The following is a 25,260-nucleotide window of genomic DNA, read 5'->3' as shown; positions in this document are numbered from 1 at the left end:
TTTTATGACTGTTCAAACTGTCAAATAATTTATTGATATTTGAGCAGAAGTCAGCTGCATGACTAGCCGATGCTGGTAGAGCACCCAGTGCACTGAGATAGCATAAGCCAGACGCTACAGAACGGCTAAAGACCTGAGCAGCTAATTTCACGCTCATAGTGCTAAGGCCGTCTACATTAACATAGCGGTCAGATGATTTTGGAACACACCTGTGAGTCATTTTACTATCAAACTCCCACGAAGATCTTATATGCTTCCAAGTAGCAATGTGATCATTTAAAAATTTAACATCATACTTACAAAAATTGTTTCTCAAGCATTTTAAAAGGTGAAGCACATCAGAAAGCGTGAATACCTTTTTATCTTGGAACATAATGTATGGTTTTTCTTCTGTGACTTTCATAGCTTTGCTGTAACACATCATATTATTGGCACTACCATCACATACAATAGCCCCAGGTGTCAAACCACAGTCAAATAATTTCGACAGGGCTTCCATAACCAAAGTACATAATATAAAACCTGGTGTAGTGTGAGAAGCAAAAAAGTAACCAAAAACTTGTTTCCACTTTTTACACAACCCAAGTACCATAAAAACAAGAGCATGAGTTGCATATTGTGGAATTACAATGTTTTTATTGTAAGAACCATAATCTTCAAATCCAACAATACGGTCATTTTTTTGGTCTTACATTACACTGGTTTTTAAACTCATTTCATCAAATGACAAGATGCAGTACTTGTCTGGATATTTCAGCTTACTGACGGCAAGTCTCATGGCATTAAGCACAGCAGCTGAGAAGCCAGGTTCTAGATAAATGTTTGAAATAGCTCTTTTTTAGAAGTGTGGGTTTGCTTGGTAAATGTAAAAAAGCTTTTAATACATTTATAAGTTTTAGGACTACTTAAGTATACCTGGAGGCATAAGTTTTTGTCCTCCAGAGACCAACGTCATCCATACTTTGAAACAGAGGATGCTTTTAACTGCCCTTTAATAAAATTGTATACACTATACTTAACCATTGGGCGAATCATCTAGAGTATATCATCTACATAGCAATACTTTCTTGTGCGTTCATACTTTCTTTTTAAATATGAAACTTGGCTTGTTAATTTTCTTATCTTTTGGCTCTTAGGTGTACAAACTTTACCCATACATATTAGTGCTTTATCTTGTTCGACAGCTAGTTCTGCATCACAAGATGTTTGGCCTAGATCTTCAGCCAACTTCTCTACAGTTGAATGGTACTCCTCTGACTGTAATTTTCTTCTTAAGTTACTCTGTAGCATTCCTAAATCCAATCGTATTTTTTTTTTAAACTTCAATATCTATTAAAAGAAAATTAGACATATAGTAGAAATATTTAAGAATCTTTTACAGTACAAACATGAAATATACTAAAAACTGAATAACAAATTTTAAAATTGCGTATTGTTTTAAAGATCGGTCTTCAGAGTAGTCTTCAACTAATTCTTAACAAATAAATAGTAATACAGTTGGACTTTTGAAAAATAATTATATAAATATATATAGGGTAGTTATAATTATCCAGAAAATGTTTTGTTATAGATCTCTAATTTGTGATTTTTTTAAGCGTAAATTCAGCCCTAAGACATGAAGATTCGGTTTAAAATGTTTTTAATCATATCTAAAATGAAGCTGTTTGTGGGTTAGGACAAAACCACAATGGCTTTGTGACTGGCTTACTGGAAGATGAAGCAAATGATTTACACACATAATCTAAACAATTTGGTGTAAATGAAAGATGCGATACACTAACATGTCTGTACCATTTCTCCTGATATGCTAAGAGCTGCTGTTCAAGATATTCTTTGGTATTAACATGATTTAACTTGCTTTCTGAAAATCGTGGATGCCACATTTAACATGTTTTGTAACACGTTTCAGAAACAATTAAGCACATTTTAAATCTCTTCCTGTCTTATTTGGTTTATTATTTGTCTTATCTCGTTATATTGCATACAGCACCAATTCCTCCCTGGTGGTAAGTTATTTTACTTTTTTTTTTTTTTCCGGAAAATAAATTTTTATGACCTCCTTTATAATATTACCAAAGTTTGATGACATTTGGTCCAGTAGTTTTCCTTTTATGACCATTTCAAAGTGGTACTTTAATTATAACCACAGATTATATATATAATTTTTAGCATGATTAAAAGAATAATTATTAATATAGGAAATAAAGCACCAAACAAGCCTATTCAATAAAAAAACTGTAGATAACTGTTTGTTCAAATTTTGTTGGCACTGCACAGGAATGTAAATATTGCATTTTTGGTGAACAGTTAATCGTGATCTTTGGAATGTGATGAACATATTTGTGCACTTTTATACAAATCAGTAGGTGATTTATTTAACAAGTCTTGATTCCTGCATGCGGCAGCCCATTATTTTGATCTATGAAAATGAAAACATTAATTTTATATTTTGAATTTCAATAAATCCATTTTCAGTGTTAGTAGAAAAATAGCAAACTAAAAACATTCCTTCTACATTAGTTACACAACCTCGAAAAGGGTTACATATTTTTTAAGAACAAAAATTAAATTATAATTTAAGGAAAAATTCATGTATAACACAATAAACTTAATATGATTTATTACACTTCTGACATATTTATACTAATTCTCTATTATTTTGATCTACGAAAACAAAAAACAATTTTATTTTCTTCAATTCAAAGAATCCCTTTTCAGTGTTACTAGAAATTTAGCCTTGTTAAAAAAATCCTTTTACATTAGTAACAAATCCTGAAATGATTTCATCTAATTTTATTTTGATCTATGAAAACCAACAATTTTGCAGATATTCAGTGTTAAATTGTAGCTACCAGTCATTGTATCTGGTTAAACAACTCAGCATTTGTTTGTATGGTGGTGTTAACAATATGATTAAAAAAGAGTAAGCCACCAAATAAAAATTACACATTGTTTGTAAAGTGTGTCTTTAAAATGTTTCCTTCCTTATTCACACCAATATATAGTGGTTACCTAAAGTGTTCAGACACTTATGAGTTTCAGCGAAATATTGCTGTGAGAATTTTTTAATAATATCTATAAATTTATTTTAGCAAAACTATATAAAAGTATTTTAAGAATACAGTAAAACTTTTTTTTTGGGGGGGATAAATAATTAAAAAGTAAAAAAGTTACCTCACAAAAATCTTTGTGCATTTTAAAGAAATCTGCACACACTATTACGAAATATTACATTTAAATTTTTGTCAGTTCTTGTAGGATATCCTGCAGAATTCAAGCTTGTAAGTTGTTTGTAATACATAAATTACAAAAATTATGTTTTAAAATATTAGAAGAAAATTAAAAAAAAAAATGTTTTTATTTAAAATCACATCGAGATATGAGAAAATATTGGGCTTTATAATCAAATTCAATTCCGGGCTACAATGCATTTTCTACAATTCTTAGAACACTTTTGGGAGCCACTGTATCACAAGCACAGTTATCTTGGATATTTAAAGAAGAACACTGAACTATTTGTCTATGATGAGGAATACTTAATGAAAAAAAACAAGCTATTTATTTAAATTATTCCAAATACATGAAATATTTGCTGCTCTATCAAAAATGGAGATATATATTAATAATAATCAAAGCTTAGTTTCCTTTAAACTTAGAAATGATTTACCTAATAGGATCCTTAGGAAATCTGAAGAATTTTCTGTCTCGTGTTTTTCCGAGACGTTGTCCCACAAACACAACAGTGATACCAGGATTTGGGTTGTTTGCTAAGTAACAGATAGAGTGAGTTAGTCTGTTATTCACCACACCACACCACATCAAATATTGAGAGAACTCAAAATTATATTTTTATAACAATGAATATAAATTTAAAAATTTTTCAAAAATAATCATAAAATATGAAAAATTGTACATAAATCAATATACTAATTAAAAATTAAAAATAATACTGGGTTTAATCCTAGTATCCGGTGCACACGGGATTTGGCTACTTCTGGTGACTTTGATGAGCAGTAAAAACGGGACATACACGATGAGTAGTAAACGGGTGATTCAAAGAATATATATAATTATACATAGCATACAACATACATGTATATACTATGTGTACAGTGATAGTATATAGTGTATACATAGACGTTCTTTGGGTCATTTTTTTTGGTGTTGGCGATAATTTTCAAAATAGTGCCAAGGCTGCACCGTATACTAGGATTTTACCTTATACTGTATACTATCTTCAGTGGCCACTAATATTAAATATAAGTTTAAATTTTCTCAAATAAAATATTTAGTAATCTATAGCATAAATTTAAAGCTGAATAAAGCATAACACAATTTATTAATAAAATTAATTTAGACAATCATACATGCCATTAGCTGCAGCATTATTATAAATGGCAAATTTATTCCTGATCGCTCGTTTTGTCGTAATATTATTATTAGTTGACTTTAAAGCTTAAAACTCATTTAAAAATTTAGAAAGAAATACCAATATGTCTGCACAAACTATAGTATTTGTTTGCCATATGTACTATAATGGTACCTGTATCATCAGATACAGTAATGTACTATACAAAATAAATTTTTAAAATCTATGATAAGATTCGAATTAAAAAAAGCAAGCTTACCTTGCAGAAAGAGAATCGGGTGAATTCCGGTGATCGTCTTACAAAACATCCATCTTAAGAGCTCCTGAAATAACCAGAACGAAGTACCTTTGACTAGAATAACAAAGAACTGTAGAAAACTTTCAAAGAACCTCTTCGAACAACGCGGTATTGCAAATCTGGCTGACGACATGCCGATTTGTTGCCTTCGGATGCCATTTCGCACATGCGCAGCGAAATAGCATCAGACGGAGGGTGGATGGATTGCCCCTATAAAATAAGCTTCAGGGATTATACACAATGTGTCTCTTCGGTCTGACGGAGCCACATTTGCCTCGGGAAACCTTTACTTCTTCTCCTTAGAGATTCTTTGCTATGGATTTCTTGCCAGCCGGGTGAAGCCTATATAAGAGTGGGAAAAGCATCGGCTGTCAGTAGTTGTTTAGTTCAGCGCGAGTTTGGTGTATTGAGATATCTCCATGTTAGCTACGCTCTTTAGATGCGCTTTGCATCGAATTGTGTTTAACGTTCTTTGTAGTTTGAAGTGTAACTATTTATTGTACTGCCTGATTCAAGGAGAGGAGTTGTACTCTGTGATTTAGGGAGAGTTTGTGCAAAGTTCCAGAAGTGTGGAGTGTTTCTTTTGGTAATAAATTTTATGAAGATATCATCGGTTTTGCGTGCATTCGATCTATTACGAATCCGTACGCACGCGACAATTTTTACTGCTGTAAAACTGTTGAAAACTGGAGAGCAGATATAGTTAGTTACATATCTTAAAAGAAGTTTGTTGAACTGAAGTGCTAAAAATTTCAGAGATTGCACAGACGCACAGAAATACAAGTAAGGAACTTCGTGAAATTGATAAATTCAATTTTTCTAAAAATGGAATTTAAAGTTGAAACAGTGATTTATAAAATTCCTGCATAAGTAAGAATATTTAAAAGACAAAATATAAGGAAATGCAAAGTTTCAGAAAAGTCATTACAAAATGGTTGTGATGCAAGAAAGTTTAAAGAAAAATACTTAAAAAGTACCTGATAGAGAGAGATTTTTTTCCCCCATTTTTCACAAAACAAGTTTTTTCAATATTTGGGTACATTTTTTACAAAATTTTATCTATCAAACAGACCTTAAATTTTGTTTTTAACATTACTTACCTAAATGTATTAACTGAAAGTATTTAAATTTTTCTTCAAGAAGAAATAAATTAGTGAGGCATTGGTTTTTAAAAATATTTGCTACATTTTTTAAGAACTTGAATTAAATCTTTAAATGTTAGAATAAAAATAAGTTCACTTCAATTTGTGAACAAATTTGTAACTATTAACGCAGATTCGAAGTGATTCTAGGTTTGGTTTGGTTTATTGAAATTACGGCAAAGCACACTATGGTTATCTACCTAAGGGGAAGAATGTCTTCGTGGAGGGTTTTCTAAGGGATACTGACTCCTAAGCACATTACATATGGGGATAACCACAAAAACGCCATGCAGTCGTCGCACTCGCCTGAAATCGAATCCAGGCTGGAACTACCTGAGTTCAGAGACTTTACCGCTTGTCCGCTGGTGGGCAGATGGGATTCTAGGAACAAGAAATTTTTTTATCATTTTGAAACCTATCATTTCAAGGACTTCTCAAGATTTCTTTCCCAAAATGTGATATTGAGGATAAAAGTTTAATTTTTGCTTAAATATTATAATAGTGATATGTAGTTTCTATGAATAAAATGTTTTTAGCTATTCTATAAATAAAATTTTTTAACAATTTTACTAGGCAAGTAATTGAGTTAACAATAAAGGAAATTTTTACATATTGCGCCGTCAAAAAGATTTCACCCCTCTTAATTGTTTTGAGCAACTACGTTGTAAGGAAAACTTTTATTTGCAAAACATAAATGCTCTTTGGACGTTGTGAACAAATATTTACGAAGTGCTGAAAATATTTCTTTAGCTGTGAAATCTATTAATTTAAATAAAAATAACTAAAAGGCTTTAGCATTTTTAATTATTTAAATGGATAAATTTACATGTTTAAGAAGTTTGTGAGCTTTGTATAACTCGATGATAATCAGGCGTCAACTAGCCAACAATTACAAAGTAACACTTATCGTTGTAGTATCACCCATACAAAACATTTCGGAAGAACAAGTGTTTACTATAATTTGTCTGCTTTGTTACATGATATAGATCAGTCAATCACCACGGACTACTTCGGGATTCATATGGAAAAAGGAAATTAGTTCTCTATTTCAAATCATATCTGATGATACAGGTTTCAAGGTTGATAGATGTTTAGTTCTTGAAAATGAACACTTTTTTGCAGAAGGAAGGGGAAAAAAATCATGCGTTTCTCTTTTATTTGTGCTGCTGTTTTCTCTAAATATCCAGAATGTTAGAATAAAGCAAGCAGCACTGAATACTTTTAGTTCGATTCCAATTCTAATCCTGGTGAATGGAATGGCTACACAGACGATTTCACTGTACATAATAAAGTGAACAGGAGGCAGTTTCTCTTAGAAAGGCCTCCAGGGTGGCATGTCTCCGCTTAAACAGATAAACCTCGTGTGCTTTCCATAATCAAACAAAGCAATGTAATCTATATTATGTCGATTATAGATTGAATTGTATTATTTGATATGCTTCGTTGTGTGGTATTAGAAATGATATTATTAGGTTAAAACCATGGAGGCAGGAAGTTAGATGGAGTGACCCTAAACTCGTTTCCCCATACCCTGCTTTGAAGCACTGGAGATTCCATCTTTGGTGATGAAAACATTGGGTAATTTACCATCGAGTTCAATGGGTTTTGATACGATCGGATGTAAATATTTCATAATTACGTCGTAAATATGCATATAAATGTATATATTTTCTTTTTCTACAACACTTCAGAGACCTAAGTATATGAAAAGAATACATTTTTAAACAACATTTCATTCTGAACAAAATTAAATGCTATACTTTTCACAGAACAGTTTGCTCAGAATGGTTGTTAATTACATTAGAAAAAAAAATTAAGGTAATTCGATTTGATTCGGTTAAGGATTACAAAAATTAAGATCAGTTTATTGTATTATTAAAATTATGCATTATTTCTTTTCTATTTATAGAGCTTCATCCTAAAATACTTTCTCAAATATGACATGATTTTTTAGCATCTAAGGCATCTTTTAAATCAAAAATTATAAGTCAATTTATAATTAATGCTCTATTCGGTCCATTTCAAATTAGAGCATCTTTTAATTTAATAGGGAAATACTTTAAATAGTACTTAACTTTCTCTGAATATTTCTGAAAGGGAATAAAATAAGGATTTTTTTAAAATATTATTTAAAACTTGTAATTAACTTATTATAAAAAGTAAGGAGAATAATTCTTTTAATTATACTTATTACATTTTTTACCCTTAATTTCAACAATAAATATTCCAAAACTCTTCTTTATTACTTTCTTAAGTATGCATCTCATAGAAATTGCTTTACAATACCTTTTAACAGATTGCTTTCCAGTACGAACAATTCTTTCTTAAATAGTTTTATAACGTATTTGTCAACAGGATGTCAATTTATGTTTACAATTCAATGTTAAGGTTATTATACATTTAGATAATATTTATAATCATTATAAATTTAGATACATTTAATAATTAGATTTCTTCACAGTAACTTTCACAGTTATTTATGAATGAATAAATCCTTCATTTCAAATACATTTATAAATAATTTAATAAATATTTATGTATTTTGTTAAAGGCAGATACATGCTTTTTGGAAGCACATGTATAAATACCCATACATATTTCATATTTTTAATTTCTGGCATGTGGAAATCTTTAATATCTCTGTATTCACTATATTTTTCGAGAAAGTAATTTACATTAATTTTAAAAAGTACATATTACAATAATATGTGGATATAAAAAAAATATTTTATTTAAAACATTTTGGTGTTTGAAACATAAAATAAAACTAGCAAAGACTGTATTAAGGGTATTGAAAAATGTATACAATTTTAAAGGTGAGGTATTTTTCATTCTTTAAGCATAAATTTTTTGCTAAAATCTATATTTTTGTAGTTCAACAGCTTAGAATTTTATAAAACAAATTCATAATCAAAATCGCTGTTGTTAGTTATCGAAAAATAACCATGATGTGACTTTTGCGTAGATGTCGCTAAACTATACAAATTGCTATTATCGATCATACTAGGAATGTTTCTTTTATGCGGAAGTGTCCCATTTTTCGATCTGTATGGAACTGTCGTGTGTCGAAATACTATTAGAGCACTGTCAAGCGAGCTTCTAAATGTAAACTAAAAACACCCCATCTGGTGACCGAAGCTTCGGAGCAGTGTTTCACTTCTAATGCCGGTTTGGCCATTCCTTCCTTTCTTACCTTCATGGTTAAAATGGAGTAGCTCAGCAACACGCTAGCGGATTAGAATGGGAGGCAAGTGTGGTTTCATCGTTTTTCCTATGTAATGTTAATACGAAACAAACTTCCCTAAAAAATCTTTAACAAAGGCTTAGTTTGATTACAGTTTTTTGCCTTTAACAAAGGTTTAGTTTGATTTATTTGATTATGGCAAAGCACACAACAGCTATTTGTCTGAGGTAGGGGTCTTCAACATGTGGCCCCACATTTGAATTTTAAGAAATTTTGATTTCAAGAAAAATTGTCTTGTCAGCTTTTTGTCGAGGAAAAAATTTTTCTCCTCTTATTCTTGATATTTAAAACTTTTTATTGACATGCCTGATACTATCGAGATAAAATTTTCTGAAAATGATGAATTTTTCAAAAATAAATTTGACTACGCATAAAATCTCAATTCCATAAAAAGGGCAGATTCTTATCTCTAACAGGTTCAGATGTCAGTCTTTTGTCAATACTTTGTCAAAGATGAGCTTGAGAGTACCGCAATTACAGAGGGGAGGGAGAATAAATTAACAGAATTCTATTTCTCCTAATGTAGCAATTAGTTGTAAAAGGGGATGGTGATGGCAAACATCCTGTTTGATTTGGTGATAAGCAGATTTTCTGCAGTTGATTTTAAGCTTGGTTACTCACGCTTATTCCACATTCTAAAATTCAGAAGCATTTATGGTCTTTGAATGAGTACAGAATGGCAAACCGTGATAACTAAAAAAGAAAAGTTGAAGGAAAAGTGCGGTTGTTTCAAGAAAAGTGGCCAGCAGCAACGACAGTGTAGCTGTAATGAAGGAATACAACATTAAGAGATATTATGATACTAAGCAAAGTGAGAAATATTCTTCATTGTAAGTTTATTTTCGGAGTGATAAGGTGAGTGAATTAAAATCAAAACTAAATTTTGAACAGTCTTTCTTCACCACAGTGAATAAAGAATCTGAAAATAGTATTCATGTCAGTTACATGATAGCAGAAAAAATTGCTAAGAGTTGGAAAACCTTTTGCTGATAGAGAATTTGTAAAAGAATATTTTTTACGCAGTTGACGTGCTTTGTACATCACAGACAAATTGAATATTAGCTTGTCTGGTGAGACAGTAGCGAGACGCATAGAGGATCTCATAACAGATATATTCAATAAATTAAAATTCAAATACAAAAGATTCGAGTTTTATTCTGTAGTGATAGATGAATCAACAGATACTGCACAAGTAGCTATTTTTATTCATAGCGTTGATAGAGATTTCAAAATTCTAAAGGGATTAGCAGTCGTTGTATTTAAAGATACAACATGAGGAACAGATTTGTATTCGAGTATGCCACAAACTTAGGATAAATGTGAGTTATATATCTGCTATAACCAGGGATAGTGCTAAATCTATGACTGGAGAGAAAATAGGAGTAACAACATTACTCAAATCTCATGTAAAGGTAAGTGGAAATAATACTGTGATGACTTTCAAATGAATCATTCACCAAGAAAATTTGTGCAAGAAGTCCTTCTCAAACTTTGAACAGGTGATGAATGTTGCTGTAAAAGTGATTAATTTAATTCGTTCTAAAGGGCTTAATCACAGGCAATTTCAACAGACCTTGAGTGATTTGGAGGTTGAATATGGCGAGGATGTGTATTATGCGGAACTACGTTGATTGAGTGGAGAAAGATGCTTCAGCGCCTGTTTATTTATTTATTTTTTTTTGAAAAGCTAAGTTCAAGAATTCATGGAATCTAAAGAGAAATCTATTCACGAGTTCAGTGTTAATAAATGTTTGAGAGACTTTGAATTTATTGTTGATATTACAGGTCATCTCAATGATTTGAAGCACCGCGTACTGGGAAAAGATCTACTTGTTTATGATCTTTATTATTTTGTGATAGCTTTTGAGACAAAATTAATCCTGTGGGAAAGTCAGTTGCTAAATAAGAATTCCACTCACTTTCCAAAATTGATGTAGTGTATGAAGAACTCTACAACATGGAATTCAAATAGTTATGTACAAGACATTTCAAATTTGAAAGAGGAATTCAAAAGCAGATTTTCCGATTTTCATGAAAATGAAATTTTCTGAAAGTGTTCTGCTTGCCATTTTCAGTAGACATTGGAAGTGTTCCACCTGAATTTCAATTAGAGATTTGCAGTGTGACTCTGTATAGTAAAATGCAAGTTTTTTTAAATTCCTTCATTAATTAATTTTTGTTTGGAAGTACGTGATTGAAGATGAGTATCCAGGAATTCGTAATCATGCACTCTTCATGTCTTCTATCTTTGGCAGCACCTACACATGTGAACAGCTTTTTAGTAAAATGAAAATCCTAAAATCAAAAACAAGAACATGGCTGACACATTTGAAGGAAACTTTACGAATTGCAACAAAACAGATTAAACCGGATATTGAAGCTTTAATCAAGCAAAAATAATGTCGAATTTCACATTAAAACACAATATAAATGAAAGCTTTTATGCTAGCAAAATCGACTACAGCTCATGGTGATACAACTAAGCAGGAACAGTCAAGTCAAATTAAAATTAAAAATGTAGACTAATAGGTCAGGCCGGTTATACAGGCAGTGCAGCAGAATTTTTAGAATTTATTGACGCACAGAGCAACAAAATCCAGAAATGGCAAAATTTTTATAATTTAGTACAGGAGCAGAATTTAGGACCCACAGAGATTTCATCTGATGGGAAAGTGACTAGCGCCAGTCTTGTATATGATGCATTGAGACATATTAGATGAATCTTTTAAATTGTCAGTTTTCAATTTCTTTATTAATGGGAAAGTTCCTTTTTACAGATACCTGTCTATGTTATAAGATCAGAAGCATTTTGATATTTTTCATGTTTGTGTCAAGTAAAAAGAAGAGAAAAGAAAGATAAACATATTAGGAAAAAGGTGTATAGGAACAAAGCTGAATATTCAAATATTATGTTTTCACTGTTCTTCCAAAAATTCTCCAAAAAGTAAGAAATTCATCGCAAACTTCCTGTAAAATACATCCATTACATGCTAATTCCTTGAAGACATTTTTTATTTTGTCACATTTTTTTGAAATCTTCTAGAATAGCTCTATAAATCATGGTTTCATATCCTTCTAAACTTTCCAAGGTGCAATGTCTAAAATATGAAAGAAAAATTATCCCTACTAATTGTGGAACAGTAAAAAGCCAGAACAATTAAAAAAAAAAAAAAAAAAAAAAAAAAAAAAAAAAAGAGGAAAAAAGTGTAAAATGAATTTTATAGAGGAAACTAATGTACATTCTTAGAATTCTGAGATAATTACATGATGGGGGGGGAATTCTTACCATGAAAAAATAAAGATGGCGACATTTTAAAATAATTACTTACCTACTTTGCTTTTGCTAAGAATTGTTTAATAAATTGTGTTTTATAGCATTTATTACCTTACTTTTTAGATTGAAAATATTATAGTAATAAGTAGTCAAAATGGAAAGTGACATCACTTTATAATATGGCAGGGAAAAATAAAAATGTTTTATTTTAAAGTTATTTCTTAAAATATAATTTAAATAGCAAAAATAAAAATGTTTTACTTTAATGTTATTTCTTAAATATAATTTTAATACATTACCATTATTTTAATGAAATTTATTAAATTTATAATATTTTTAAAAAATCATCGAAAAATTCACCGATGTCTGAATTAAAATTTTTGTACAGAAACTGATCTTAAAATTGCCAAAATCTAGATAAGTCACCAAATTTAAATCTGTTTAATACACGAATTCACACCCCCAAAATGGAAAAACAGTTTAAGAGATCTTCATTAGAAAAAACGAAATAATTTCAAAATGCTTATGCTTCACTTCTTGCCCAAACTCCATATTGCACCGATATATATTTAACGATTTTGGTTGAAATTAAGGAGATTTAAGAACCAAAAAACAATTCCAAAAAATTTAAGGACTCTTAAGAACCGTAAGAACCCTGTTTATGCAAAGCACATTCATTCTTCAGTATTTTAATTACAGTGATTTCATTTCATATGTAAAAATTAAAAAAATATAGCTTAAAATTATAGATGCGCACTGGACAATACAGTATACAATATTTGAAATGGACTTGATCACATATTTAACTTTTCAATATATTTTCAAATATATAAATTTTAGCATTTAGAATTTCTTAAAAGCTGAAGATTTTCCAATTTCTGGTGTACTAAATTTTCCTTTTAATAATGAATACTGAGCATTATGTTTCTAAAACAGTTTGGTTAAAATATTTATACATTTTATTTTTAAATGTAATTATGCAAAGTACAAACATAAAACTACAATGTTATTATTGCAATCAACATGTTCAAAACAAAGGATTTTCTTATATTCTTTTTTTAAAGAGCTGTTAAATGCATAGTTTTACACATTTCACACAATAGACAAGTGAAACAAAAAATAGCAGTCATTAAAAAAATGCACATAAAGAACGACACATTAAAATTTTATTTTGAGTGTTGATTTACATTTTGGATCAAGTTAGAAATAAGTTGAAGACTCTATCTTTGCTAAGATCAGAATGGTAAATCATTTCAGATATTGCATTTCTTCCAAAAAATAACTTTTCTGATAATTTATCATATATTTGCCCTCTGACAAAAATACAATTTTCTTATTAAATTGTTAAAATATTCACTTTCTCAAATAAGTTCTTTACATATTTTTTTTTCTGAAACTGACAAATAAACAAACATGTAACATTTCAAACATGTCAGATTCTCGATATTTCAGAAACCACCAATACAAATTATTAATCAACAAATTTTTGACTAAACTCATTTCTAACCTGCGTACAATCCATTTAAAATATGATTATACATACATAATATAAAAAATTCAACTGGTGAAAATGACAGTTGACTATAAACAGCCTCTTAATTACAAAAAATGGCCACTTCACGACACTCCATATTTTGATGCAGATTTCCTGCAAATATAAAAACAAATATGTCTTGCATGCAAAAACATCATTTTCGATAATTAAAAACAACAGAGTAAAGGATATGTATTAAAAAAAGGTCCATGAAGTTGAAATAAAAATTTCTAACTGAAAATGATTTTGTTTACTCAATTTTCACGATTTCACTTATATAATTGCATTTACACTGCAGGGGAAAAGGAGGATAGTTCTTTATTTCCCTTTCTACTGGACCTATTGATAAAATTCAAAATGTGTTTTTCATGTCTCGATAGTGTGACTTGGGATATATATTAGATTTATATATACAGCATTATTCTAACATGGATATTTTAACACAAAAACAGTTTTGTCTGAAATAACATATTGTTTTCCATATTTCGATTCTACGACTCAAATTATACATAGATATTAAATTTTGTAATTTTTGGTGAGAAATTCATGGAGAAATTTAAGAATTTACCTTGGAGAATTCTTTTCAGTTTGGGCCACGAATAATTTAGTTGGCGGAGTTCTTTATTTATTTACTTACTTTCCTTTTTACTTCCTTATACGAAGTAAAAAGGAAGTATCGTAATCGCGAAAAGTTTCAGGCAGCATATTTCAACGAAAATATCCATTTTGACCGCTATCGAATGCAATTTAATGATGTTTTTGCGTGATATCTGTACGTAAGAACAGAATAAAAGACTCGTTTCCTCCAAAAAAAATTATAAAACTGCTTTAAAATTAATTCTGAAGAGAATTTTTCGTGGCGTCTGTACGAACGTATCTCGCATAACTCAAAAATGAGTAGCCTCAGAACGTTGAAATTTTGTATATAGGACTGCTATAACATATAGATATGCACCTCGTATTTTGGTTGCAATCAGCCGCACCAAACGTATATAAATATATTTATATATATATCCACTCTGTTACCCGGCTCATTGATCTCAGTTTCTTTACCCTTATATGTTTGTAAATTGTACATTTTTTGCTTTAAAAATGATTGAATTATGTTGTTTTTATCTTCTGGTTAAGGTTTTTATGGCTTTAGTAAATGTGTATGCAATATTTTTAGAAGTATCAAAAATTTTAAAGTTGTTTAAATGTTGCTAAGCCTTTTTTTTTTTGGATAGCGGCCATTGATTGTTTACATTTGAAATAGCAGACTAGTGGATTTGTTGCCAATCTAGAGGAAATTAGCTTCTCTAGTACACAGACAATGCCTTCATTTATTGCCAGTTAAATCATGCTTAATGCTTTCTGGAATTTTTTCAAGGAAATAAGTGTTTACGATTTACTTCGTAATTTTTAATATAGATATTTTGAGTTTTTATGTATTTTTGCCTTGTTGCGAAGTGAGAACTGAATTAATTGAATGAGAAATACTCAATCATCTGTGAAAAACTGTTTCTTTTTTGTTTTGTTTGCTTAATTTCTTTTATACATCATTCTTGCTTTATTATAGTATTTGAATAGAACATGCGGCAACGATTAGATAATTCTATTCTTTAAAAGATATAAATTTTGTGCATTATGAGTTATAATATGAATGAAATATAATACTGTTAAAGTGAATCTAGCGCCAAAGTGTCGCTATGGTGAACAAATACTAGAGTGAATTTTAAAGAATGCATTTATTTTATTGTGGTTCATGCACTGTCGGTGAAGTAGATTTAATTCAATCCAATAAGTTTAAATGAAATGCAAGAAACAATGCGTATAATTTAATATTCTCTACAAGGAAGTCATGTGGTGTACACATCAGATTTTGTTTTTTCCATTGATGTACGAGAGGAAAAAAAGGTCCATTTTTTCAAATAATTTTAACGAAGTGCGCAAACCACATTTTTGTTATTATCGCTTATACAGGGCTCGTACACATGGAAATTAAGTACTTTTAAGGATTTTTAAGAACCATTAATGAAAAAAATTAAGGACCTATGAGCAAATGGGAACTGAATAAATTTAATTAAAAATATTATTCTATGCCTGAATTTCACTTTTGTAATATCATCCTAAAAATAAAATAGATCCCTAAGTAGTATGCATTATTACTAAACATGAATTAATGAACATAATTATTAATAAGTTTGAAAATAAAATAAACTCCATGCAGTTTACCAAGTAGCATTAAATATTTTACATTTATAATGGGTTGGACATATTTGAAAGAAGATATGTGACATTTACGTTTTACTAACAGTTAGCTTTATGTTGATTTTTTTGTGTCTCATTTTGTCACATACTTGGTCAGTCTAGAGGAGAGGTTCTCAAACAGTGGTACGCAAGAAAAAACTAGGTGGTACACAAAAAAGCAAAGTATTTTGAGCTATTTATTTCAAAAATTAAAACCCTAACATCCTGATAGAGTTTTTTCTCTAACACTCGTAAATTTATGCGACCTGAGCTTTGTTCAAGATTCGTGGTGGAGCAGTACTTTGTAGTAGTGATACTAAAGGTTTTCAATTTTTGTTTAGATGGTACACATTAGTCAAAAGGTTGAGAACCGCTGGTCTAGAGGTTTAGTAAATAGCAGGTAGATTTTATGTCAAATGGCATATGTTAAAATGAGAAGCAAGATCATAATCAGCATCATTCATAACCTAAAAGATTGAATGTTATCACCGCTGCTGCTTGTCTGGAGAGAGACCTACTGATTAGAACTAACCTGAAAGGCCTGATGTAGGCACGGTTGGCAAGTGTTGAAAGTTAGTCAGGCTCTGTTTGATGTAGTTAGTGTCATAGCTTTGTGTAGAGTTCCAGGGGTTGTAACCCAGTTAATATACTTTCAGATTCCAATACATTAAAGCACCAGGAGTGATAAGTTGTTTTGTATTATTTTAAGTCTTACTAGATGCAAAGAATAAGTTATACTTGTATTTCTACATTGTGTTTTATCTTGTGATTACAGTGAGTATTAATGAAAGGCAATAACTTGCTTTAATATGTAAAGATGTAAGCAGTTAGTTATAAATAATTAAATTAGGTAAATAGTTAACCTTATTCATTATGGATTTACATGGCCACTATTAAATTTTTTTAACAGTATTTGTTAAAAAAGGACTATTAAAATCAAAATCTAATAAAAATTCACAGTTTAAAATGCATGTAATTTACGACACTGATTCTTAAAGGATATTAGAGTAATTACACATTGAAAGCTACAAAACATTTATGTTTTGTAACAACAACACTCAACAAAATATTTATTCGTCATTTTAAATTGAAGCCTTCCCAAACATTTTGGCTAGTTTATACCGGTTTCCTTATCTTTAAGCATCTTTTCTAACAATAATTAGAGATTTGTCTCAATATGCAAACCAATGCTCTCGCTAGTTTCTGCATGCTTTATCTCCTAACTTGTCAACCTCTCCACAATGTACCTATGAGGGTTTATTTGATCTGGTAAAAGTTAAACAGTCCAAAGCCCCCAATAGACATGAAGCAAATTATCACTACGTCTGAAAGTAACTACAATATCAAACAAAGGTTTAAATAAGCCTCTTATTCAAAAAGAACTTAGAGCAAACATAAAGGCATGTTCTGATGCTTCAATTACATCTCACGGTGACGTAATTAAACAAGAACAGTCAAATTCAAACTAAAAATGTGGACTAGTGGTCAAAGATTACAAACTTAATTTTAATTTAATCAGGCTCAGCAATTCTATCATATGAGGAAACAGAAATGGAAAATTATAGTAAAGGCTGAAATCATAAACAATTGTGTAATTTACATAATAATAACTGCACATAATCTTTGAAGAATAATTTTATGTATTCAGTTTCTTTCTTCAGCATGTTTCCTTTTCATTTTAGAATTTTTTGATTTAATTCAGGATTTCTGATTCTGTTTTTCTAAAAAACACTAAATGCATTTAGAATGTATAGAAAAAAGTGACTAATTTAATTTCTTTATTAATATGGATTTCAGAAGAAATATGAAATATATATTGTAAAGGCAAGTTACAGAGCTGGTGTGGCAGAATTTTTAGAATTTAGTGACACACCAAACAACAAAATCTAGAAATGGCAAAACTTTTAGAATTTAGACAGGCATTGGAAGCAGAATTTAGAAAGGCACTATGCAGTTGAATTTAGGATCCACAGAGATTGCATCAGATGGGAAAATGCTTAGTGCCAGCTCTGTGTATGAGTTTTCAATTTCTTTATTAATAAAAAAAAAAAACACTTTCTATAATGCCTGCCCAAGTGATAAGATTAGAAGCATTTTTGATATTTTCCATGCTTGTGTCTAGTGAAAAGTAGAGAAAATAAAGGGAAGATAAACATGTTAAGAAAAAGATTCTAGTATCAGGAGTAAAACATTCAAATATTGTGTCTTCATGTTCTTCCAGATGCTCTCCAAAAGGCGTATAGGAACAAAAGCTGAATATTCAAATATTATGTTTTCACTGTTCTTCCAAAAATTCTCCAAAAACTAAGAAATTCATTGCAAACTTTCTGTAAAATACATTCATTATGCGTTGATACAATGGAGACATTTTTCATTTTCTCCCATATTTATCGAATCTTCTAGAATCGTGGGTCTATAAATCTTGCCTTCAAATCTTTCTAAATTTTCCAAGCTGCAATGTCAAAAATACTACAGAAAAATTATCCCAACCAATTCTGTAACAGAAAAAAGCCAGAAATATTTTGGAAAACAAAAAAGGAGGGAAAAAGTCCAAAATTAATTTTATCGAGAAAACTGATTCATATTCTGAGAATTTTGAATATTCTGAGACAATTACATGGGAAATACGCTTACTATGAAAAAATTAAAAACAAGATATCTTTAATTAATTACATAGTTAATTTTGTTTTTGCTGAGAGATGTTTCGTAAATTATGCTTTATAGCATTATACTTTATTTTTCAGATACAAAATATTATATAATAAGTTGCCAAAATGAAACTTTATAATATGACAGCAAAAAATAAAAACGTTTTATTTTAATGTTATTTTTTAAATATAATTCCAATATATTACCATAAAATTTATCAAAGTTACGACATTTTAAAAAAATCATTGAACAATTCTCAGATTTGGGAATTAAAAATTGTCTATAGAAACTGATCTTAAAATCGCCAAAATGTTGATAAGTCGCCAAATTTAGAACCGTTTAATAAAAGAATTCACATCCCCAAAAGCGAAAATTGTTAAGAGCTCTTTATTACAAACAATGAGTTTCGAAATGCTTATGTTTCACTTCTTGCTTAGAAACTCGAGTTTCCCATCATATATATTAGAAATAGAAACAAATTAATATCCATGAACCCATTCAAATGTTAACCATATACGTCAGTGAATCACCAAAAATATTCCTCTAAAATGCTAATTCACATTCAAAATGGTAGTCGTAAAAACAGACAGAAATTTCAGATGATTAAATTTACAGACCTTCTTCTTCTTCTACTTACTTAATTACTTAACCAAAAGGCCAAAATTTCCTTAAAAGTTTCCTTAAAAGTCCTTAATTTTGGCCAGGCCAAAAGGACAAAAAATCGGTTACAAAAAAATTAAGGAGTTTTAAGCACTCTTAAGGACCGTATGAACCGTTATACTAAATACGCCAAATTTCAAAACACGCCAAGATATAAATTCATGTATAATTCATCGTAAGAAATTTTGAATAAAAAAAGTCTAATTTTTTGCCCATATGCTTAAAAATACATCTACTTTAAAATGATGTTACAAATTTTGTAGGTTATAATACAAATAATGAAAACTTTATAAAAAATATTTTAAAATGCAATTTTTAAAATAAAAAAAATGTGTGAATTATATTTGGATTAAGCCTAAATTTTGAATTCTGGAAGGAATCAAGTAAATTTAATAAAAAAAGAGATATTAATAAATATATATATCAAATTCAATTAACATTGAGGAGCTAATATTTTGAGAGCTAATTTTTAAAAATCTACTGATGCGATTTTTACAAAACTTGGCAGTTTGGCATAATTTGAGTCATAGAATTGAAATATGGAAAAAAATTGGCATGTCATTTCAGAAAAAGTCCGATTTTGTGTCAAAATACTTATATTAAAACAATGCTATCTATAAATTTTATACATATCCTAAGTTGCGCTTTCGAGACATGAAGAACATAAGTTGAATTTCGTCAATCGGCCCATTAGAATGGAAGATATAGAACTGTCCTGTTTTTTTGCGCAGGCTACACTCCCCCCCCCCAAAAAAAATAATTACTTCTATCAAGCAAAGCAATCTTATAAAAAATTAAAGATACAAATTTTTTTTTATTTCAGCATATTTTAGCATTTAAATATAAAGTATCATCATTATACACAAATCTAATAAAAATAATTCATTATATGTTGCATGTTTAAAATTAATCCACTTTCGGTAATTAGTTATAATTCTGAAAACAGAAATGCAGTCTTGTAAAACAATTTTTATTATATATTAATAAACAGTTAGTTATTAAAATTATTTTAGCTATAATAATGACATAACTCTTTAAATTGCCAAATCTACATTAATTTGCCAAATCTTTTCATTCCAGAATAAGCCAAATTCTCTGCATAATAAATATTATTTACATAAATGTACATTAATACCTTAAGGTAATACTGAATGTAGCTACTAGAGCTTCACAATCAAGAGAAAAATTTTCCCATGTTTTTGATGTAGGATAGAAAGAATCCTTTTTCTTCGGAGAATTAGTTTTGGCATTATCACTTTTACTATCCTTTGGTAAATCTGCAAAATAATATTATACGTAATTAAAAATAATCAATTCAAAATTGAAAATACATTGTAAACATCATGCATAATAACAGCGAATATAGCAATACTATTAAAAGCAGATGATTTGATATAATGTGCAAATTGCAAAGGTATTCAGAAAGTAATTGTACAGTGCAGTGTAGACAAAATTTTGGAATGAAATGATAATTTCTTGTTTTTTTTCTTCTATGACATTGTTAACTCATTCGACTTCCATTAGGATAATGTTAGTCCCAGACAGTGTTACTGTGGATAGAATTTTCCGCTCACTTGATTGAGCGATAGTGGCAGTACATGTCTTGTCAACAAGGTGCTAATGGTTGAGCTGCAAAGATTCTAGATAGAACATGTTTCTCATAATAATGAGAAATTCCGGATATTGGGGAAAGAATGTTTATAAAAAATTTTCATATGTGAAGGTGCCTAACTGTAATAGTGTGCAAAATTGTGAAACTTCATAAAACAGACAGTGTTGTAGATACTCATGAATATAATAAACCTCAGAACTGTCAGTGTGGGAGATCAGCAAAATCATATTAGAAAGTCCAAAGAAATCTGTAAGCGGAAAATCTCAGCATCATATGTGGCAAAGAGAACACAACACAACATTCAGTAAAGAAAGTCTATTTTTCTCCATACAAAGTACTCACAGTGGAATAGTTAATTGAAGAGGATCATGGGGCCCCATGTTGACTACTATAATTGATTTCACACCTCTTCTCATTATGCTGGCTCTATCTGTGATGCAGGCTTTTTTTGCCAACAAAAGGTAATTTCATCTTTCTAGACAGATTAACAACCAACCTTGATGAACAGAAGAAAATTCCATGGTTCAGAAGATAACAGTATAGTGTGACTAGTATAGCCGACGCTAGGTATTTTTACCACCCAGTGCAATCTCTACGGATCCTCTATTCTTTTGCCTTGCACCTCTCTAAACTAAAAACAGTGTGTGCCCCAAAATTCTGCTGTATAGTGCCTCACCTAAAATCTAAAATTTTACTCTTTGTTTTTCCTCTAAATTCTAACAATTTTGCCACCCGATGCAACCACGGTGGCTCAAAGTGTGCCTCAAATAGGCAGATTGTTCTTGCGGAAATTTTCTTTCAAGTTACTGCACTGAAATTCTAGAATTCTTCATGGTTCAAATCAACGAGTTTATGATTTTGGAGGTCTAATTACAACAAGAGAGAACAACTGCAAATACTGCTCATGCCTCATGGTATTTCTTGGAATATTTCCTTGGTGAATGCACAATCTCCCATGGAATCTGGCATGCTGTGTCTTCAGACCTCACTGCTTTTAATTTTTATTTCACTGATTTAAGTGAACGGACAGATACACCAAAAACAATCCTCAGATCTTGTTAAAGTTGTAAATAGCCATTACTCAACGCATTGAATAGATAACTTCAACAACCTTAGTAAAACATTTAAAACTATGCACCATCCCATGCAGATATGTTTTTTGGCAGCAGAAGGGCATTTCCAACATCTTCTGTACCACTTTAAAATTCAAATTTCACTCTTCTATCATTTCCACTGTATAGGTACTTTTTGGACGCTTTATTTAAATTTTATTTAAACTTTCCACAAAATGTCTTGAGAATGATTTTATTACCAACAGTTAGTAAGTTAGTTCTAAGCACTGGCCCTTAACCCACCTAGCAGGGGAAACCTGCCATACGGCTACGAGGGAACAGGCCAAGCCACAAAAGCATAAAAAAAAAAAAAAAAAAAAAAAAAAAAAAAAAAAAAGTAAAATAGATACATACATTCCAAGCACTCCCGGTGAATTAGTATATAAATGCGCCGTTTCCATTTCTGCCATTTTTTCTGAAGTTTAAAATCTTTATAAGTTTTACTTTCAATTAGTTATTATTATTCAAATCTTTATATTATCAAAATTCATCTTAAATTTATAAGTTACCTCAATTATTTCTGTTTTCAGTAAGATTTTCTGCTTTGTTATATCTCGATACCAATAGTCTTCTTATTCTCATTCACCGTTTGCATAATATCTCTTGCAAATTTTCTAAACAATTTATAATTACTAAATAAATCCTCAAACTTTGCAAATTTATATTTTTCTCTCACACTTCCAGTCAGGCAACAGTCCTCAATGAAATGCTTGGAATCGCCGAATTTATTACAAACTTTACATATATCATTTTCCTGGAGGTGGAACCTTTATAAGTAAGCAGATTACCAACAGTTATGTACTATTCTTATTACTGCTAATAATAATAATACAAGTAAAAAACAGAATTAAGTAACATTAATAATATAAGAGTTACCATAAAAAGATGGACATATACAATATAAATTACTTCATTATGTCACTAGATTTTTGAGACTATATAATTTTTTGCCTTGCTGTTTCATTTCAAAATAATACTTTGGCATTGGAAATTGTGTTGGGTTTAAACTATATAGGCCATTTTTACAAGGAATTTTTCAATACATTAGACATTTGTTCCAGATTTATGACAGTTTAAAAAACTGAAGAATTATACAAACAACAAGTATATATATATAAAGAAAGAAAATTTTGGATATGCCACAAATATAACCATTCTACCATAAAAAGATAGACATATACAATATAAATTACTTCATTATGTCACTAGATTTTTGATCATTTTTTGAATTGCTGTTTCATTTCAAAATAATACTTTGACATTGGAAATTGTGAAAGAAAGAAAATTTTGAATATGTCACAAATATAAAATATATATAGATGCTATATTGCTTCACCATTTATCTCCGTACAATATACATTAATTATTATAAAAGTTTTCATTTTTATCTCTGTTGTTAACAGCATACATATAATGTCACAATGTTTTGTAACATTATCAGAAAATGCTGAATGAAAACAGATGATATATCCACATATCAATGAATACGTCATTATTCTTGCATACAGGAAATGTAAATGTAGGTATACAATTAAAACGGAAGTCTTAATAAAAGTGCATGAACTTTTTGAATGCAAGAAAATAAATAATATACATAATTTAAGGTCATCCTACAAACAAATGTCGCAAACTTAAATACATAGTGCAGAATTCATAGATAAAGATCCCAAAGATGGAGCTACCAGCTTTGCCCTCTTGTCCCGTAAGGGTGACTTTGTGACTAGACAGGACAGTTTCTCTCTGGTAGCCATCAATGAAGCATTAAAGTAACTCACTTATGCCATGTGACACTGGCTGACTTTTAAACTAGCATACCTGCTACCACTGTGGAATTCTGCCTATGATTTTTCTTTGATTGTGTTGAATGTATTGCATGTTATGTTTATCATTGTTATTTGTGTGCGTGTGCTAAGCTAATATATTTTTCTAATCTAATTAAATTAGCAGGTTTAAAACCAGGCATATCATCTTCATCCCTGCATTAACGCATACCTCTGTGGAGTGGTGACCCCACTAATCTCAAATAAGTTAAGATGTGATGTTGGTGAACCAGATTCTTTAAACAAGTGCATGTTGAAATTCTAATTGCATCCTGAATTTCCATACCTAAAATGTGCTGTGAACTGCAAAAACCATCTTTCAACCCTCTGAGCATTATGGGTTTAGCCCCAAAATTTCAAAGTTCCTCAAAACATCATAAATAAGTGATATTTTCTTGATTTTAATTAAAAAATGACTCTTTCATTTTGTACCTTGATTCCTTTTCTTCCAATATACAACCAAACTGAAATCAGATACATTAAAAGCTAGCAGAAATTTTCATGTATAATGAATGTGGAAGTCAACCTTCTGTACGGAATTTTCCGGCCTTAACGCTGAGAGGGTTAAACAGAATAGCATTTGAATCCATCATTATTTTATCAAAGTATGCTTAAAGCATACAAAAACATGTGCTCCATACAAAAAATCAGAGATCTGTATATAAAATCCAAGATATGCACTACATATAAAAAAAATTGATAATCGCATCCAGGAATCTGGGTTTCCAAAAAACTCACACAAGATTTTTCCATGCTAAATCACATCGTAAAATGGAATTGTTCCCACGTCAAATGCCAACATTCCAAAATCACATGGTACATGCATAATCCTTTGTAAAATATCCATATGTTGTTCGAGCGATTCGACCATGTTCATACAGATATTATCCATTCTCTACCTCCATTTCCTCACCTCTATGCTGACAAATTTACTCAATGGCCTGAAATTTTTCGTGTACTGGCCACCTCTGCTGAATCTGTGGCTCAACAATTCATCTCTGGTTAGATTACACAATTTGGTGTATAGGGTTGGCAAGAAAATAATTTCATTTTTTTAGTGTGATATAAAAATTAATTTTTTCCATATAAAAAATGAACTTTAATGAGCCAAATATATCCCAATTTGTTTGATGACTTTTTGCCAACTTTCTGCTAACTTCATAGTTCCATGCTGATAGAACTTCTGGTCTTTGCGAGCAAAAACTCAACCAACTGCGATTCGAGGTCATTTTTATTACCAAAATTTTTACCATTAAGAAATTTTGTAAACTTCAAAATAAATGATAATCCGATGGTGCAAGGTCGGGGCTATATAAA

The 25,260-nt window shown here is 30.1% G+C and overlaps 1 protein-coding gene across 2 annotated transcripts in view; it reads right to left on the bottom strand.

The window, feature by feature from the left end:
* Positions 1-13,476: 13,476 nt before the first annotated feature.
* DCP2 (decapping mRNA 2) overlaps positions 13,477-25,260 on the bottom strand; it is a 105,172-nt gene continuing 93,388 nt past the window's right edge. Inside the window, exons 11-12 of one of the 2 annotated variants that reach the window (XM_035354429.2) lie at positions 20,535-20,676; positions 13,477-13,975 (exon numbers count right to left, since the gene is read on the bottom strand). In XM_035354429.2, the coding sequence (XP_035210320.1) occupies positions 13,945-13,975; positions 20,535-20,676 (173 nt within the window). In that variant the 3' untranslated portion in view covers positions 13,477-13,944. Of the gene's footprint in view, positions 13,976-20,534; positions 20,677-25,260 lie in introns of those variants that run through there. The other variant, XM_085825474.1, reaches the window with a different exon arrangement.

The sequence above is a fragment of the Stegodyphus dumicola genome, chromosome 10 (genome assembly GCF_044657685.1).
Source record: "Stegodyphus dumicola isolate Sdum_Otavi_A_Nest chromosome 10, ASM4465768v1".
Lineage (NCBI taxonomy): Eukaryota > Metazoa > Arthropoda > Arachnida > Araneae > Eresidae > Stegodyphus > Stegodyphus dumicola.
This window is presented reverse-complemented; position numbering and strand designations above follow the sequence as displayed.